The sequence below is a fragment of the Periophthalmus magnuspinnatus genome, chromosome 16 (assembly GCF_009829125.3).
Source record: "Periophthalmus magnuspinnatus isolate fPerMag1 chromosome 16, fPerMag1.2.pri, whole genome shotgun sequence".
Lineage (NCBI taxonomy): Eukaryota > Metazoa > Chordata > Actinopteri > Gobiiformes > Gobiidae > Periophthalmus > Periophthalmus magnuspinnatus.
This window is the reverse complement of record NC_047141.1, coordinates 12,616,397-12,634,181: the sequence shown is the minus strand read 5'-3', so window position 1 is coordinate 12,634,181 and position 17,785 is coordinate 12,616,397. Positions and strand designations below refer to the sequence as shown.

The 17,785-nt window shown below is 39.4% G+C and overlaps 1 protein-coding gene across 1 annotated transcript in view; it reads right to left on the bottom strand.

The window, feature by feature from the left end:
* Positions 1 to 1,426, bottom strand: part of slc9a1a (solute carrier family 9 member A1a) — a 32,567-nt gene extending 31,141 nt beyond the window's left edge. Inside the window, exon 1 of the mRNA XM_033981089.2 lies at positions 389 to 1,426. Coding sequence (XP_033836980.1) covers positions 389 to 665 — 277 coding nt within the window. The 5' untranslated portion in view covers positions 666 to 1,426. The remainder of the gene's footprint in view (positions 1 to 388) is intronic.
* Between the last annotated feature and the right edge of the window lie 16,359 nt (positions 1,427 to 17,785).

The window sequence follows — 17,785 nt, the reverse complement described above, 5'->3', positions numbered from 1 at the left end:
GAAAAGTTGCCAAACAGTTGCAGCCCAACATTGAAAGTGCTCTATCAAGGTGCTTAGTCATCATTGCACTACAGTAAAAGACCCTTGAATGACACTATCCGGACTGGAATGACACTATTTGCATAAACGAGGATATGGATTTCCACTCTTTGTCACTCACTCAACTGGGTTCATCCTGGTCTAACTTGTTTGGTCAGCAGACTCATGACATTTGTAATTACACACCGAAAACAAGGTTGTGGATGCTCTGTTGACAAATTGTACCTGTTCAATCAATTGTAAAACAAGGCAATAGGACTGAAGCACTGACACTATGTTGCTCTCTCTGTGCAGCGTGTATGTGTCATCTTATAATCATGTAATAACACAATATCCATAAGGAACTCACCTAATTTCATTAAAGACGCTAACAGCACCCATAATGAGATTTCAAACGGGGTCTGGACGTGTTCGTAGTTGAGATCTAGCACAGGGAAAGGCTTCTTCTGATGGCCCGACTCGTTAGTAGGAGCGTGGTGGTTGGTCACATCCGCGGCACTGGAGCTGGCTCCGGCTACAGCGTGGAGCACGGAGCCCTCCAACAGCACCAGGACTAAGACCAAGAGCAGCCCTGTCTCCGCTGGGGAAGTCCTCCCAGGGCTGGACCAAAAAGTCCGTGTACACATGCTGAACCGACGAAAAGAAAGGTTAAAAGAAAAGTTCAAACAAGTTGGAGTTACAGCCGGTTTGTTTGTAACTTTGGAACAGGCTGCTGTCTTGGTAACGTGCGCACTGATCGAGCATGCTAAACAGATGTGTGTTTATGTTGAAAATGCTGTTTGAACTGTCAGAGAGGTCCAGGTTGCTCAGGTAAACAATGCGCACACAGGCCGTGGGGGAAAGAAAGCAGGAAACGCCAGCGGAGTTGATTTCCTCAGTTGGTTAAAGTCAGTCTCGTCTTTGTTTTGATGGCGCACTGGTGTTGATCTGTCCCGCGTCTCAGTGCATATCAACGTCTTCCTCTGTAAAAGATGTCATTGTTGATGCCGGGGGCAAGCAAAGGCAAGGCGGCATCTCATCCGCGCCTCTCCCCCCGCTGTCCACGAGCAAAGAAAGTCGTGCGTAAAGCGGCCGTGCTCAAATGTTGACCTTGAGAGAGAAAACCCACAGCTGTCAATGAGCATTTTCCTCCAGTGCCCAGTCAGTGTAAACTTTTGAGTAATTCTGTCCAGGTATGCGGCATTTCCAGGGTGTTTCAGAGCCGAGAGGACAAGATCTTGTGTTGGGAGAGAGTTGAGCTGAGCAGGAAGACAGACAAGAAGAGACACCCAGGTGATGTGCTGCTGTGTCTGTTGAAGGCGTCTCCGCTCGCAGCTGACCGAGTGGGGTCTGCTCCAGTTTACAGCGGTGTTTAGCCGCATGCAACCTTCAAACGCAGCCCTTACGCGGAGGCTGGGTGGATGAGACCTGGAGGAGGGGTGGAAGGAGGAGGAGGAGGAGGAAGGCTACTATAGTGACATCTATAGGAAAGGAGGAGTATGGAAAACAAGCGAGTATTGGCTAAGAAAGAGGACTAAAAGTAACATGAAATTTCATTGACCCAGTTTAGGCCAGCGGATAGGACACTCAGTGGACACAAGCTGGCAGGATAATGATGTCAATCTACACTATTTCATCATCAAATCACATGAGCAATAGGCTGCACAAGCACACACAAAGTTTAACAATCACGTTGTTTATTGAAATGACCTTTACCATACTGTATTATATCACATTTGTCTAAGCCTACGTGAATCTACTGATTAAAGGATGTCCATAAAGTCTCTTTACCATTTTAAAATTGAATTGCAAATGCAGTGAATAAGATATGTTAATTAGATTTATTCTATTCTACTTAGTGGTTATAAAAGCTTTTAATCATATTGCATTTTTGTATTTCAGGCATCCTGTTGATTAAAGACATCATTTTGAATGACTCCATAAGAAATGGCTAGTCCTCAAAAAAAGGGACAATGTGTATGATGGGTTCTATGGGTCTAAGTTAAAGACATCAAAGATATGGGACATTAGTGAACTAAAGCAAAAGATAACAGATGTGATTGTTGCCACTGATGACGTTATGCTACAGGGAACATGGCACAAAAGTGCCATCTTGATGTGCTTCATGTGATTAATGGTGCCCATATTGAGGCGTATTAAATAAGGTTAAACTCTTTGGAAACCACTGAGTGCAATAAAACATGTCTGATTAATACATCTTATCAATTACCTTTGTAATATCTTTTTCAGACTTTAAGACTTTATGGACACCCTGTATTATGCTTTTTATTTACTTTTTTGCCTATTAAATTTTAAACTGTAACAAACACAGATCACAGTTTTACGTTTTGTTCACTGTAAACCACATTACTGATGTGCAGACTTCCTGCTCAAAACTGCAGATCTGAGAGGTCCCTTTGAAAAATGGCTACAGGACATTACTGAACTTTAATGTACGACCAAAAGACTTCATTTCCTGAATAGTTCTAATTGCAAGTTAGTACAGCACAGTGGACAGAGATAGGGGGTAGCTTTGAATGCAACACGGATTAACTCAAACATGCAAGAACCGAAATACAACTTTGACTTAGCTCATGATGAGGGGAAAGTTATAGTATGGTTTATATAATATGTCCTGATTCATCTTGACAATTTACTGCAATATCACATATAGACTAACATCCCCCTACTAGTATTATGAATGAGTAATTGTAAATGATGGAAGGATTTCTATTCAGAACGATACAAGCAATTGACACTTGGTAGTCCCCTGATTGCGTCATTTGCCAAAGTAGGCTGCATAAATACTTAACGCACTTAGCTCTCCTTTAAATGCTGTTTGGGATGTCCGAGTAATATGACACTCCGAGAAGGTCAAACTCTCCAAACACCTAACCTCACATTTATGCAAACACGATTATAGCCCTGGGTGCTATATATCATCTGCTGTCAAACCTCACACTTGCTATTTGAATGCCTAAACAGTACACCCTGTCGACAACACTTATAATTGGTAACTGCTACTTTGAAAATGTGGGGTAATATAGATCCTCACCCTCCCTTAGAGACAGAGTGAAGAGCTCGGTCACACAGGAGGAGCTTGGAATAGAGCTGCTGCTCCTCCACATTGAGAGGAGCCAGCTGAGGTGACTTGGGCATATGTTCAGGATGTCTCCTGGACTCATCCGTAGGCAGGTGTTCTGAGCATGTCCCACCGGGACGATTTCCTGAGGAAGACCCAGGACACTCTGTAGGGACTATGTCTCTCGGCTGGCCTGGGAACGCCTTGAGGTCCCATCGGAGGAGCTGGAGGGCATGTCTGGTGTGAGGGAAGTCTGGGGGTCCCTGCTTAGACTGCTGCCCCCGTGACCCAGCCCTAAATAAGGGAAAGAAAATGGACAGATGGGTAATATAGAGGTGATGGTGAGTCTAAGATAATGCACAAGTTCACAATACTACTAATACAAATTTAATCTTAAAAATTAAGTGGAAATTGGCTTGTATTTCAAAATATAAAAAACACACTGCATGTAATCTAGGTCAGTGTTCTAGTTTAACCCAGATAAGACATCCAATAAACACCTGGGATTGTAAAGTATGATACAATAAAAGGTAAAAGTTGGGCCATATAGTGCTTAAGATAGACATTATTGCTTACTTCCGCTCTACGATTGGTCACAACCTGTTGCCTCAAACTTTTGGACTTCACATTGTAAATTACAAACACGACCATCAGATAGTTACTAATGCACATCTAAATAAGAATATCTGACTTTTTTGTGTATGCATAAAGCAAAACAATAAATAAATATAATGATGATGTTGACAGATAAGAAAAGGACTATGTTTTGCATGTTTTGTTATAGCTCTATTTAAGGTTAAGGTGCACTTTATTATCCTCATAGAGAAATATGTCCTCTGCATTTGACCCATCCTTCAATACCACTAGGGCAACCTGTGAGAAATACCTTCGCTGGGGGATTTTATCTATTGTGCTTGTTTTGGGTTGATGCAATCTGGGGATTCTTGTAGTGAGACAGTGCTAGTTACTCAGCTCGCCCAGCCCACAACCTGCGAACCCTCATTACTATGTTTTATACTCTTGGGTAGTAGTGTGAATATAGTTCTTTACAGTATTTTGCTATGAATGTAAACCTTGACTCAAATCTAGCATCAAAACTAGATTTGAGGGGGCATGTCCCACCGGGAGGAGGCCCCGGGGAAGACCCAGGACACACTGGAGGGACTATGTCTCTCGGCTGGCCTGGGAACACCTTGGGGTCCCATCGGAGGAGCTGGAGGACGTGTCTGGGGTGAGGGAAGTCCGGGAATCCGTGCTTAGACTGCTGCACCCGGATAAGCAGAAGAAAATGGGTGGATGGGTTTCTTCATCATAAAATGTGACCTTTCTTTAATCATTTTAGAATGGTCTTGATCAATATCATCCTTGCATAAGACGACGTAATGTCAAAGAAACATGATACTCATCTTGCTATGAAACACAATGAAGATAAACGAGAAAATGAGATGACACTTTTTTCAACACCAGTGATTTTTTTATAGAGATAAAGTTCTGTATATGATCTTGAGTATAATAATGTAAGATCGGTAACAGTCGACTCTCCATGGTTTTCAGAATGATGAAAAATTAGGACTGTTGCCATAGCGATTTAGAATTTAAAATAAAACATGCAAACATTACACAACCCTAAAGTAATATTGTTCTTTTCATGCTCTGTCAAAAATACTTATGTATGCAGATTGTTGTGAAATGCTTTTCTGAAAACATGTATAGCATAATTGTCTAGTTTTTTAGTGAACTCCATTTGCATTTTTAGCAGTCTGCAAAGAAATGTCTGCAAATCTAAATCTTGATTCTGTATTTCCATTTCATACTTCTTACAGTGATAAAGATAATGAAAAGAGACAAGTCATTTAGAAAAGCATTTACCTTGTCTGGTGAGAATAATATCTTTCTTTTTCTTAACAAATTGGTATTTTATCTGTCAAAATGTACTAGTAGAGTTCTTGCTATTACAGAAATGCTTTTTTTAATAGAATAGATTATGAGCTGTTTTCTACATCTACACAAATCCATTATAATAATCCCTACACTCTTGTCCTCCGTAAACATTTGCTTGGTTGAATTTATATTTCGTGTATCAAGGGCATAGGGTAATAATACACTGAAGAAATATTGTCTATAGAAAGGCCAAGGCTGCTGACCGACACAAATAAGGAGAAGTGCGCTGACCTTTCGTGCCTCAGGGTGAGCCAAGCACTGAAGGTGTACTTTGAAAACAGTTTATCCGCAAAGTCAGCAGCCAATGTTCACTCCATAACATAGCATTTATATTATGTCTTTACCCTTTGAACTATGTCTATTTGAAACATGGAGTTCAAGTGTTTATGAAGTAAACTGGTTAAACTAATGATTGATCAAAATTGACAATGTGATGAGCAGTGTACTTTATTTTTTATTAAATGTTGGGTAAGTTTCATTTAAACCTCCAATATGTAACTTTTGCCAAAACATAATATGGATAACAGACAGCATAATTGTACTATGGGCCTGATCTCAATAAGGTTCAGTTTCGTAAGCTATGCCAAAAAACATGACTTTACTGGAGTGTTTGGGGCAGCCGCTGTACAAAAGCCAAAGAACATCAATCACTCTCTACCTAAGTACATTTTCAGCCTGAAGAAAAGGAGTGCACAGTGATGAAGGTTTTGGATAAAGTATCATTTGATATCACTGAGCCCTGTAGTACAAACCTGTGCCATTCATTTGCTGTGGCAGGCTTCGTTATTGTGTGAAGTAAAATATTCTCTTTCCAAAGTCTAGTATTTACTTTTCTATTTTGTGGACTATGTTTGTTTTATTTCCAGTTTTCGTCAAATGCATTTGTCTATACAGTAACTGAAGCAACTTTTCTCTCTGCAAAAGAATACAACACAAATGATACTAATAATAACAGGCAGGAACAACAACTTTCATTGCTTTGTGGTTCAGAACAACCTTCACATAGTACTGCCTAAACCTTTTTAGTGTAGTTGTCTGGCTGGGGAGATGGTATAGAAATTACATTAAAAAAAATTAACCGATTGGCATTTACAGCATTAAGAAGTATTGTCACAGCTTGAAGATAATTAAGATTTTTTTCAACATTTCTCTCCCAATCTTTTGTCTCTCTTCTGTCTTTCAAAAGCACAGACTTGGTGTCGTGAAGTAACTTCCTTGTTTCACTTGTTGGCAAACCTTTTGTCGTATTAGCACATTTGTCGTGTTACTGATTATTGAGGTAGTCCTACTTATAAGTGCATGTATGTACACCATCTAACCATCTAATCAAGTGAAAAGTAAAAGAAGAATGAAAGTGACTGTACCAGAAATAGTGGCAAGCAGTAATATTTTTATTTAACTATGCCTTATTACAGAGCTACACTTTTTAATATAGTTCAGACTTTATAACCCAGGGTAACTCAGGGACTTAAAAGTTCAGGGTAGCCCATAAGCCAAAACCACTTCTAGAGCCTGGATCAGAGTCTCACAATTCATGCAGTTAGTATCTTTAATATTCCATTATGAGAAAAGTTAAGCGTTTTGCTACACTTGACTGGTTAAATCTATGGCACTCAAAACGTGTCTTGTCTCAGTACAGATATAGTACATAAGCAGCTCAAAATATGTCCGATGTGCACTGTCAGCACCTAATTTTAAAGTGTTTTATGTCTAGAGAATCAGGAAGTGCACGGCTAGCATGCTTGTTGTTGTTAGTTAGAATATTTATTTCAAACCTGCACATACAATTCACTTAACAGTACAGACACAAGTACACATATTAGCGTTACCATTACTCCGCTTTGGTCTCTGAAAGTTGTGAATTGCCCTTTCAAACTCATCATGGTGAATAATAAGATGCTATAAGTGCATAAGGGATGTGAGAAACACCGTTGGACTAGTGTAAACTGTTGTTATTCTTCTGTATTTTTGTTTCATTCATGTAAACATACCTCTTTCCTCCTCTCGCCCTTACAAGACTCTCCATGTGGATACCCTACCATAGGCGCTGTGACATTTGGCTCTCCTCCCCTGCTTCGTCACCATGGTTACCTGGCTCAAACTTCTCCGACAGCTCTTCATTATGGTGCAGCCGCTTGATCCGGGACTGTCGCCTGGTGGATTTGTGATGACAGCCCAGCAGAAGTCTGTCTGTGTGTGGGCAAAACAAAAGGTGACGTGACCCAACCTGGCGTAAGCTCTACAAACCTTGACAAGCGCTGACTACATGTCTGTGTCAAACTCTGAGAAAAATATTTTGCACATTTAATCACAATTCGGGCTGTAAGTGGTGATTTGTGGATTGGATGACACAGAGGCGTATGACAGGTTAGACTACCGATTTCACTAAAACATAGTTAACATCATTGTATTTAACTCTTTTTTTTTCGAAACATTTTGTCTAGTTTTATGTAGTAGTCTGTAATTTTGATTAAATTTATAATTTTATTTACTGGTTGGATTTAGATAGCAGGTATGACATAAGTAGAGGTTTTCTATAAATGTTACTTACCAATTATAAAGGTCAAAACACTGCACAATCATGTAATGTATGATTAGACCAATAAAAATAAATGTCAGTGGTTTTATTTTGTTACGTCAAGGTTTAAAAAAAAAAAAAAAAAAGTCTTCCTTGCATTTTGGATGGAATTTTATGTGTTGATGACAAAAGTAGAAGTATTCATGAACACTGTGAACTTGGAGTTTTTGATTACAAATGCTCAACAAATCCCTTCGCAAGGTGTTTTAATGGTCAGTGTCTCTATATTTGTGCTTGCTTAAGTTTTTTTTCTCCATAAACTGTCACTTGATTGACTATTTCACCAAACTTCTTTGAGGTATTAACTGCAAACACATAACATATTTACCTTTTATTGTTCTGAAACTGCTGTATTTGTCTAAAACAATGTATTAACCTGTTTTATAACTTTTCCTTTTGTTTGTGATGCTCTGAGTCTCTCTTCCCTTTGCTCTCAGTGCTAAGCCACTCTCCCTTCAGAGCGCTATCACAACACAATCAACGTGCATCCCGCTAATGAAACTACTGCTGCTACTACACAAGCTTATGGACTGAGCATTGGACAGAATCTTACAGCTATTCATAAGGAGGGTTCAAATAGGACCTGGCATGTTTTTGACAAGGGAACAATGTTATAACAATGTAGAAAGCTGAAAAAACTTCACATTGAACCTCATCCTTACTTTTTAATTTTCCTGTGCAGTCAACCTTGGAAATGTCCTTCACTACTGATCCAGAATAAGAATGCTTTATTATCCCTGGGGTCTCCATCATTGTAAGAAAATGTCATCTTTTTATCATTACATGCTCAGAGCCCCACACTGTCCCATAAATGTCCATTGTGCCTGCACAATGTAATAAGTGTCACGTAAAGAAGGCTCACTATAGCCTAGAGCAGGAGTGTTCATTACGTCGATCGCGAAGGCATTCTGTGTAGATCACGTCCCGTCATCCATCCAGTCACGTGACTAATATACAGGACAACCAGTCAGATTACACCTGACCCTAGGTCACATCATGGGCACTGCACACGCATAAACAAGCGCGAGTTAGTTTAACCCTACAGCGTCGGATCCTATCGTCGCAGATAGAGCGTGGTTGCGGACTTTCCAGCAGCATAACTCCGCAACTAGTCATGCTCTCATGTAAATTCAAACGGCGTCTCAAAGCGGAGACATCTAAATATTTTACCGTCATTACGGTAATCTGCCTCTGTTGTCCCTCGAAGGTGACGAATGAGAGCGCGGGGGCTGCGGGGATTTTCCCAGTCATTTATTCGATGCGTCAAAGAAAACATATGGATGGATGTGTAAAATAGAAGTACTTGTGTGAAAAAATGCAGTAAATTCTGATACTTCGTTTAACATGATTTTTATGGCTATAAAAAAAAGACAAAACCGTAATCAACATGATTAGCTCTGTTATCGCTTTCAAACGAAAAAATGCAATTTTACTCCTGGCTGTCAGAAGCTACTGCCCGAACTATGCATCCCTCACTGATTCCATTCAGTGTCATCAGAGCAGTAATCATCATACAAGTAATCATGAAGATGTAAGAAGTTCAATTGTGTTGTGCAGTATTATCTCATGATGTTGTGCAAGGTACATGAAAATGCACTGTACATGTAAGAATTCATTATACATTTACAAATAAATATATGTTTAACATTTTTGTATTAGGTGGTAGATCTTTCAGACACGATCATTTTAAAAGTAGCTCACATACTGAAAAAGTCTGAGCACCCCTGGCCTACAGTATGTGGAAGAGTCACATGACCATAAATGGGCACATATGGGCAGCCTGGTCTTGGGATTTATAAGAGGAGAACTGGAGCGTGCGTGAGGAAAATGAGAGAAGCAAAAAAAATAAAAAATAAAAAATGAGAGTGAACAATGTTTTTTTTTTTTTTTTTTTTTGTTTTTTTTTAATACTTTTACTTTTTTAATTCTAGTTTTTGTAACAATGACAAAACAAATGCAAAAACGTCAGGCATTGTTCAAATACAACAGAGATGTAAAGAGATGGGTAATGTGTCTTTTTGTTCTGTCCATTTTGTCCAGTGCTTTTTAAAGAGCCTCTCTCATCTTTTTCAGAACAATGTTATTTTATTTATTACTTTACATTCATAGCACTTACTGAATGAATTAAGGCAAGGCAAGTTTATTTTTATAGCACAACACAAAGTAATTCAAAGTGCTTTACAGAATAAGAAAGACATCAAAATCACAATACAAACAAATCAAAACAAAAATAATCACAAATAATTATCATAAAATTAACATTAAAGAAGAAAAGTGTCATATGTACAGCTAAACAGAACTGTTTTGAGCCTGGATTTAAACATTGTCAAAGTAGAGGCCTGTCTCATATCTTCATGAAGACTGTTCCAGGTCTGAGCTGCAAAAAACTGAAACGCCGATTCCCCATGTTTAGTCCTGACTCTGGCACCAGCAGGAGGTCGATCCCTGAAGTCCTCAGAGTGTGAGATGGTTCATATGTCACTAACATGTGGGAGATGTACTTTGGTACTAGGCCATGGAGAGACTTGTTCACAAACAGAGCTGCTTTAAAGTCTATTCTCTGAGCTACAGGAGCCAGAGTCCTGAGCACAGGACTTATGTGCTTGTACTTTTTGCAATATTTTTAGATGGTAAAAAGCTGCAGATGTTACTGATTTGATGTGGCTGTTAACCTCTAAATTTCTAGTCTGATTTGAAGGTTTTAGAGAGAAAGACTGGAGGTGACTGCTGACACTTTCTCTATGTATCTGTAGGCCAAAGACTATGACTTCAGTCTTGTCTGAGTTTAGCTGGAGAAAGTTGTTTTGCATCCACACACTGATCTGTTGGATGCAGTGGCAGAGTGAATCCACTGGTCCATATTCACCTGCTGCCAGTGAGACATAGATCTGAGTGTCATCTGCACAGTTGTGGTAAGACACATTATTGCTGTGTATTAACTGGCCTAAGGGCAGCATGTACAGACTGAACAGAAGGGGTTCCAGGACAAACAATACTATCTTTTATTGTGATAAAAAGGGTTGACAATAATTGTTTGTGGCACTTTTTATATAATCATGATCATCACCAACAAAGATAATCGCCATTGTGTCACCAGAATGTCCAAAATTAAAGCTACTTTTCCCTGATGATTTCCTCTAGATCACTGTTGTTTTCACTTATAACAAAGTACAATACTATAAGAGCTGTTTAAATATGGAACCTACCCATTATATTCAAATTGCAACTGCAATTATTTTGGCCATGATAATCGTGACACCAAATTTCAATATCGTCCCATGCCTAGGATGAACATGTCCAAACCAGGCCATAGTGTGATTTAGGGTGAAGTGGAATCTCCCTCTGGTGAACTCTAATGAAGGAGCAGAACCATCACAGCCAGGAATCTGAGGGACCTGCAGTGTTTTTGTAAGGTGTGAAAATGTTTTGTCTCGACTTTATAAATAAAAATTAATTTGATCAGATATAGTAGGCCTTTAAAAACTGTAGTAGGCCTGTTTGTACACACAACATGACTGGTATTGATAGTTAGATGTAAGATAAACAATTCGACTGATTACCATCATGTACTGTTATGATCATACAATTATCACTCATTTTGTTTAGAACTGCAAGCAAAAAATAGAACTGTTTCCCTTTCACGTGAATCAGTGCATTTTTTAAAAAGTGTGTGACAACTATTTAAAAGGAAGGATGGGGGTACAGTGTAAAATGTACTTTTCCCCTGTGTATTTAAGCACAATTTTCTTGCCTCGATACAGATATATATTATATAAGCAGCACTTGAGTCAAAACTAGTCTGTGTATTGTCTGCTTTAATTATAAAGCAGTTTATTGTTTGTTTGTTTGTTTGTTCATACTCAGGAAGTGCACTGCACTGTTAGCATGCTAGTTGTTATTAGCATTACCGTCACAGCAAAACTATAGTGTCGGCTCTGATAGTGTAGAAAATGCAGTTTGACTATGAAGGAAAAGTACTTTCAGATATGTTAATATCTAATAATATATGCTTAATAAAGCCTTGTTGTTCTAAAAGCAGTGACTGCCCATCTCACCCCCCAGTTCCAAAACTAAATTTCTAGCTTAGTTTCCCCATAGACTTTCTGAAAAAAAGAAATTTAATTTAATTTAATTTGTAAAGTTTGAAAGCTTGCTCAGGGATAATAAACTTTGTGGTAACTAATGACTACAAGACCTATCATTTTATTTTAAATGTACTTTTGAAACGTTATAAACCGCGAAGTTATTACAAAAAATTGCAGAATCTTGAGTTTTAAATGTGCTTTTTGGGCTTAAAATAGCCACATTAAAGATATTAGCATGTAGCTGGTTAGCCTCCGCGGTGCCTTTGAACTCTTAATATTTGAATTTTTCAAAAAGTCCATGAGGAAAATGTACTTCCGGAAACGGAGGACGCGGTCACTGTTGAGCTCCATGGTGATAAGTTCTGCCTTAGTCATTCCCCGTTGCTATAGGCTTGTGTTATCTGAATGGAAAATTATTTAAAACAGATATGTGGCGTTATCCCTATTGTTTTAAAATAAATGAATAAATTATAGCCTCAAATAATAAATTAATTATAGCCTCAGTCAGTACACATGAATCCCATTCACACATGCATTAATTCTTGCTTGCTTCTGTTAAAAAAATAATAAATAAATAAATAATAATAATAAAATCTAAAATTACTTCGAGAAACCAGTCCAGACATGAGGGGTGCATTTAAAGGACTTCACCAAAAGAGGGCAGCACTGTTCCACAAATGCGTCATGTGAGTCAAGTTTACCCTCTCTTGTATATTATTTCCCTTCTTTCTATGAGCTATAACGAGATGTGAGAATAAAAACAGTAAATATTTTAATAAAATCACATCAAATAACCAAATATGAGAGAGTTAAACCAGACGACAGCTGATGCAGTTTATATGAGAACAGCGTAAAGCAGTTTCAGATGTGTGTTTCTGTACACACTCACACACATACACCCCCCCCCCCCACCCCCCCCCCCACACACACACACCCCCACACACACACCCCACACACACACCCCACACACACACTGTTCCAATCAAAGCTCAGAGCGGACAGAGTGAGCTGTCAGGTCAGGGATAGAGAGGTGTGCTTCTCTCTGTGGAGCAGGTACCTCTGGCTTCAGGCTGAAACACAACACTTACATCATTATATGGACATCAGAGGAGGAAAGAGGGAGGGAAAGAGAGATAGAGAGGGAGAGAGAGACATAGAAAGAGAGATAAGAAGAGAGTCAAAGAAAGAGAGGGAGGAGAGAAAGTGATAGTGGGAGAGAGGAGAGGGAGGGAGGGAGGGAGGGAAGGGGGGTGGAAGGAGGGAGAATGAGAGGGAAGGAGGGGGAGACACTGACTGAAAGAGTGAGGAAGGGAGAGAGAGAGAGCACAGGGGTGAAAAAGGGAGAATGAAAGGGAAGGAGGGAGAGATACACACAGAAAGAGATGGAGGGAAGAAGGAGAGAGAGAGCAATAGCGAGAGGGAGGGGTGAAGGAGGGAGAGGTGAGACATGGAAAGAGAGAGAAGGAGAGAGACAAAGAAAGAGAGAGAGGGAGGAGAGAAAGTGATAGCGGGAGGCAGGGAAAGGAGGGAGGGAAGGAGGGGAGAGGGTGAAAGAGGGAGAGGAGGGACATTAGACATGGGAGGGAGAGGAGGAGGTGAAGAAGGGAGAATGGGAGGGGAGGAGGGAGAGACACTGACTGAAAGAGCGAGGAAGAGAGAGAAAGAGAAAGGGAGGGCAGAGAGAGAGAGTGGAAGAGAAACAGAACTGAGAGAGGAACAAAAAGAGAGTGAGAAAGAGAGAGAGAGAAAAAAAGAGAGAGAGAGAAGAGGAAAAGAGTGCAGTTTGCCCAGGTCACATCTGCACCCACAGAACAGAGGAGACGGTGCCACTTTCATCTTCAAAGTGTATACAGACTGCAGTTAACATGAATAAAGCCTGTAAGAAAACAGTCTGTATCTGGTGGCCTTGCATTTGGGCTGTTGATTGACACTTCATAAGGAGCCTAACATGTCATCAAAGCAGCCGATACAAATCTGATCAGAGTCCCATGTGTTACAATAAACATTACACACAAGGAATTCCCTTTTCACATATATATTATTAAACACCTTTACCCACTATTTGAATCAGGCCATTGCTCCTCATGCCTTTGTAAAGCTCTTGCAGTATTAATCCATTGCTCACTTAAAAATATAAAAAGGATGTGTACAGTAGACCCATAAGTATTAAAGCATGTAATCTGGATCCCAAGAGGTTAACAGTAACATTAAAACAGTAGATTTGGAAAACAATCACTGTGGTAACCTACAAATGCAAAAAGTTGCAAAATCCAGTTTCACCACTAGATGTCCCTATATCTCACAAAACGCACTTGCCATGGCACAAGAGTTTCTTAAAGGGTATATATATATATATTTTTTTTGCTATTTTCTGATCTATGTTATGCTGTTTCCTCATCAAAAACATACCTGGAGTTGTGTTTTGTTTCAGTCACACACACAAACCCTGCATATTCAGGCTGAAAACACTCATTCCACATTGTGATGTCATGTGGTAATACAGGAAGTGCTTCACTGTATTTTTAAACTCCATACACTGTCACTATAGTGATTCAGTCCTGGAATTGCCAATCTCTACTGAACTAAAGGTGAAAGTAGCTGTTAACTTGAAAACTACTACACAATGACATCACCAGGTGGAACAGAGCATTTTGAGCTTTAGAGATGCAGACTGATTATAAAGGATTACTCAAACATGTGTGAATGAAACAAAACACAACTCCAGGTCTGTCTTTGAAGAGGAGACAACATTATAACATGATTTAAAGCTTAAAGAGTCAATTGTGTGTAATATAGACTCTTTAAACAGCAATAATCAGACTTCTCTTTTAAATTCTATCTGTATAAAAAAAGACCACAATGTGTATATAATCCACACAATTACATAACATATGAATTGTATATTTGACATATATTTTGTAGAACATATTAAAATTGTAGATACAACTTTATAACGTGCAACATCCATTTTGAAGGCGTACTACATAACGTTTCTGGTGAAGGTTTAAACTACTTCCTTGCCTCTGTCTAGGTGTTTTTTTCTTGGACTGGAATCGAATATACCTTGCATTCAATTATAAGTGTTTCCATTGGTCAAAAACACCTAAAAACACCTAAACAACAGCAACAAAAACATCCATTTTCAACAAATCTGACCAAAGGCCTACTCTGGGAAAATTGAATAGCAAAAGCATCTCCACTGAGTCAAGCAGGTTAGAAAAGTCATCACATCTTTAAGGCAGTTTATTCCCACAGTTAGTCCTATTGTTTGGGTTACTTTTTCATTTTCCTAGTGATAAATCTATGTGTATCTTACCCATTACAAAAACCTTACCCTCCTTAATCTATCTACCCATACACGTCTTTCTAAACCTTATTACTGTTCTATAAACTATAATTTTCTCATTCTAAATCCAACTGTATAGAGCATTTTTACTGTCTTTAATCAACCCTGCAGTTTACGGCCATGCTCTTTATACCCTCGCATCAACTCAGGGTGACAACTCCGACTTCACTGCCATTGTGCCCCATAGACTGACCACATGAGAGCGACGCTGCGGTCACCGGGCCTATAAACGGAACGCCACAAAACGCCGTACTCATTTCGTTTTAAGCGTGAGAGAGACAAAAATATAGGTCCTCATAAAACATGCAGTGTACTATTTCTGGTTAAGTACAAAAGGAGCCGAGGAATCTATTGGAGTTCATTTATAGACTGGCTTCTGTAGTGATGACTTGTTTTATAGTTGGAATAGTGTGACCCATGCAGGAAGGCTTGTGAATGTAGTTTAAAGTGCAAACAATTGGAAGGATAGTGTCTGTAGTGAGTATTTATTATAGTTTACATAAGTCCAGGGACAGTTTATGGGGAAAAATGAATGCAAAAACTTAGGAACTAGCAGTGATTTCTAAAGAATCTTAAATATAACCTATCCACTTTAAAGGACCAGTGATACAGAGGAGAAAAGGCCAGCTCAAAACCACATCCTCCCTGATTTCTATTTTCGCTGCAGCTTATTGGAATAGTGCTTTTGATAAGAAAGGTGGAAAGTTGTCACCGATTCTTCCTTTTGCTCAGAGCTACTGGAGAACTGCAAACAAGGCTAATTTTAGATGCTGCTGAATCATCTGCCACTGTTTGTTTTGATTTATAATTTATCAGTTGCGCTTCGGAAAAGGAAAGGGTGTGTGGCTAAGAGCTTAGATGCACAAGCTAGAGAAGAGAGGATTTTTGGTTTTAATACTTTGAATAAATAGACTGGGCTTTATATGTACACACTGAAAGAGTAAGATGCTGGTGGACTGGCTATAGCATGTTCGCCGCGTAGCAAGAAGATCTCAAGTTTGATTTCCAGACAGGTAGAGGCATTTCTGTGTGGAGTTCACGTGTTCTCAGTTTCTTTCATGAACTTAAAACATGCACAATAAGCCAATACTCCAACTATAGGAAGTATTCATCACAGGGAGTTAATAACACGCTTAGGGGCCCAGAATTTGGCTCGCTTTCTTTAATTTTCTCTTAAAGTGGAGACCGTGTGAGCTTGTCCTGGGCCCCAAAAGTCCCATAGTCCCAGTCGCATCCATAGCTTGAAACCTATAAATATGCCACGGACAAATATCTTAATACCGTATTGCATTTGTCAACATTTAATCCTAAAACTGTAAAGCCAATTGCACTGTTAGGAATCGATATGGCTTTTTGGAGTCGGGAATCAATCTTACAACCCTGAAAACAGAGCAGAGCCTGGTTTTGTGTTTGTCTAACTTTAGCAATCATTATTTTAAAAGAAATAGTTTGCTCAAAGGCAAGTTATGAAGTCAGTGTGTTGTATCTAGTGCACAAGGCAGCAGAGAACCTCCCACGCATATTAACATTTTATCAAGTTTCTTTCCATGCCCAACACCAAAACCTACAATATACGTGTCCGAATGTCCACCCTAGCCCTTAATCCCTCATTCCCTACACAGCTCTGCGCTTTGGACTTTATATAGTGTGATTCGGACCCATATCTTGCTACTTTCAGGTCATTTTACTCTGGTATCTGAATAAATAATGATCAAATTGGACAGACACACAAGTATTTATGGACTAATAATAATCATACATGTTTTTTGCCAAGCTGGATCTCACTCAAACTGACTGGATTAATTGATTTTTGTCAGAGATGTGGAAAATTGGAAAAAATTTAAGAGTGTTTTATTCATGATCAGGGAACAGTGCGATAAACCAGTGCTTCTCTCCTCTGTTCTTTTCCTCATTCTCTGACCTTCTTTCTAAAAATGTCGTGACCCTTTTTTAGTGCCTTAAGTAGGGAATAGTGAGGACATTTGGACCCAGCCACAGCGTGCAGAGCAGCATGTCTACCCCTTCTTTGCACCCACCCTTATTGGGCGCATGTGTGCTCACTGCTGCCCCCGCTGGCCTGAGGCACCACACCAAATGTCAAGAGAGAGGAGGCCGCGCTGTGTGGAGCATGACTAAGCGTGGATACTGATGGAACCGGACACATGTACACGGGCGCACCATCACACACATATCTGAATATTGCATGAGTCCAAGGAGGCTGTCTGACTGGGTACAGGGAGAGGCCAGATGTCTGGTCAGGGGGCTACAAGGTTATAGCATTAACTGGAAAAGTATGCATTTTGTCTATGTAACTTGGGCTCAATGTAAAAAAAAAAATACATTTATTAGGCTAAACTATGTCAGAAAATGATTGTATTACAAACTCTAATAGATTCAAGTAACTGATCTGATCCTGCTTGAGGTGCATATACTGGTAGAATTATAATAATCCATTAGTCTTGTAGATTTCAAGGTTGCTCTACAATTTGCATGCATTTTTTCATTTGCTCCATATTTAATGGTTATAACCTACTAGACATAGCTGCCCTTTGATACACCGACACTGAAGAAAGGCAGTCACCAGCGGCATCACACCCTCCAATCACCACCAATCACACACATACACACCACAGTAGTAATCAAGTTGGGTGAAGTGTCTTGCTCAAGGACACAAAAATATCAAACTGCTTATCTTGAGGTTATTGTGTTAACGGTAATAAGGTCTTTTGTAAAAT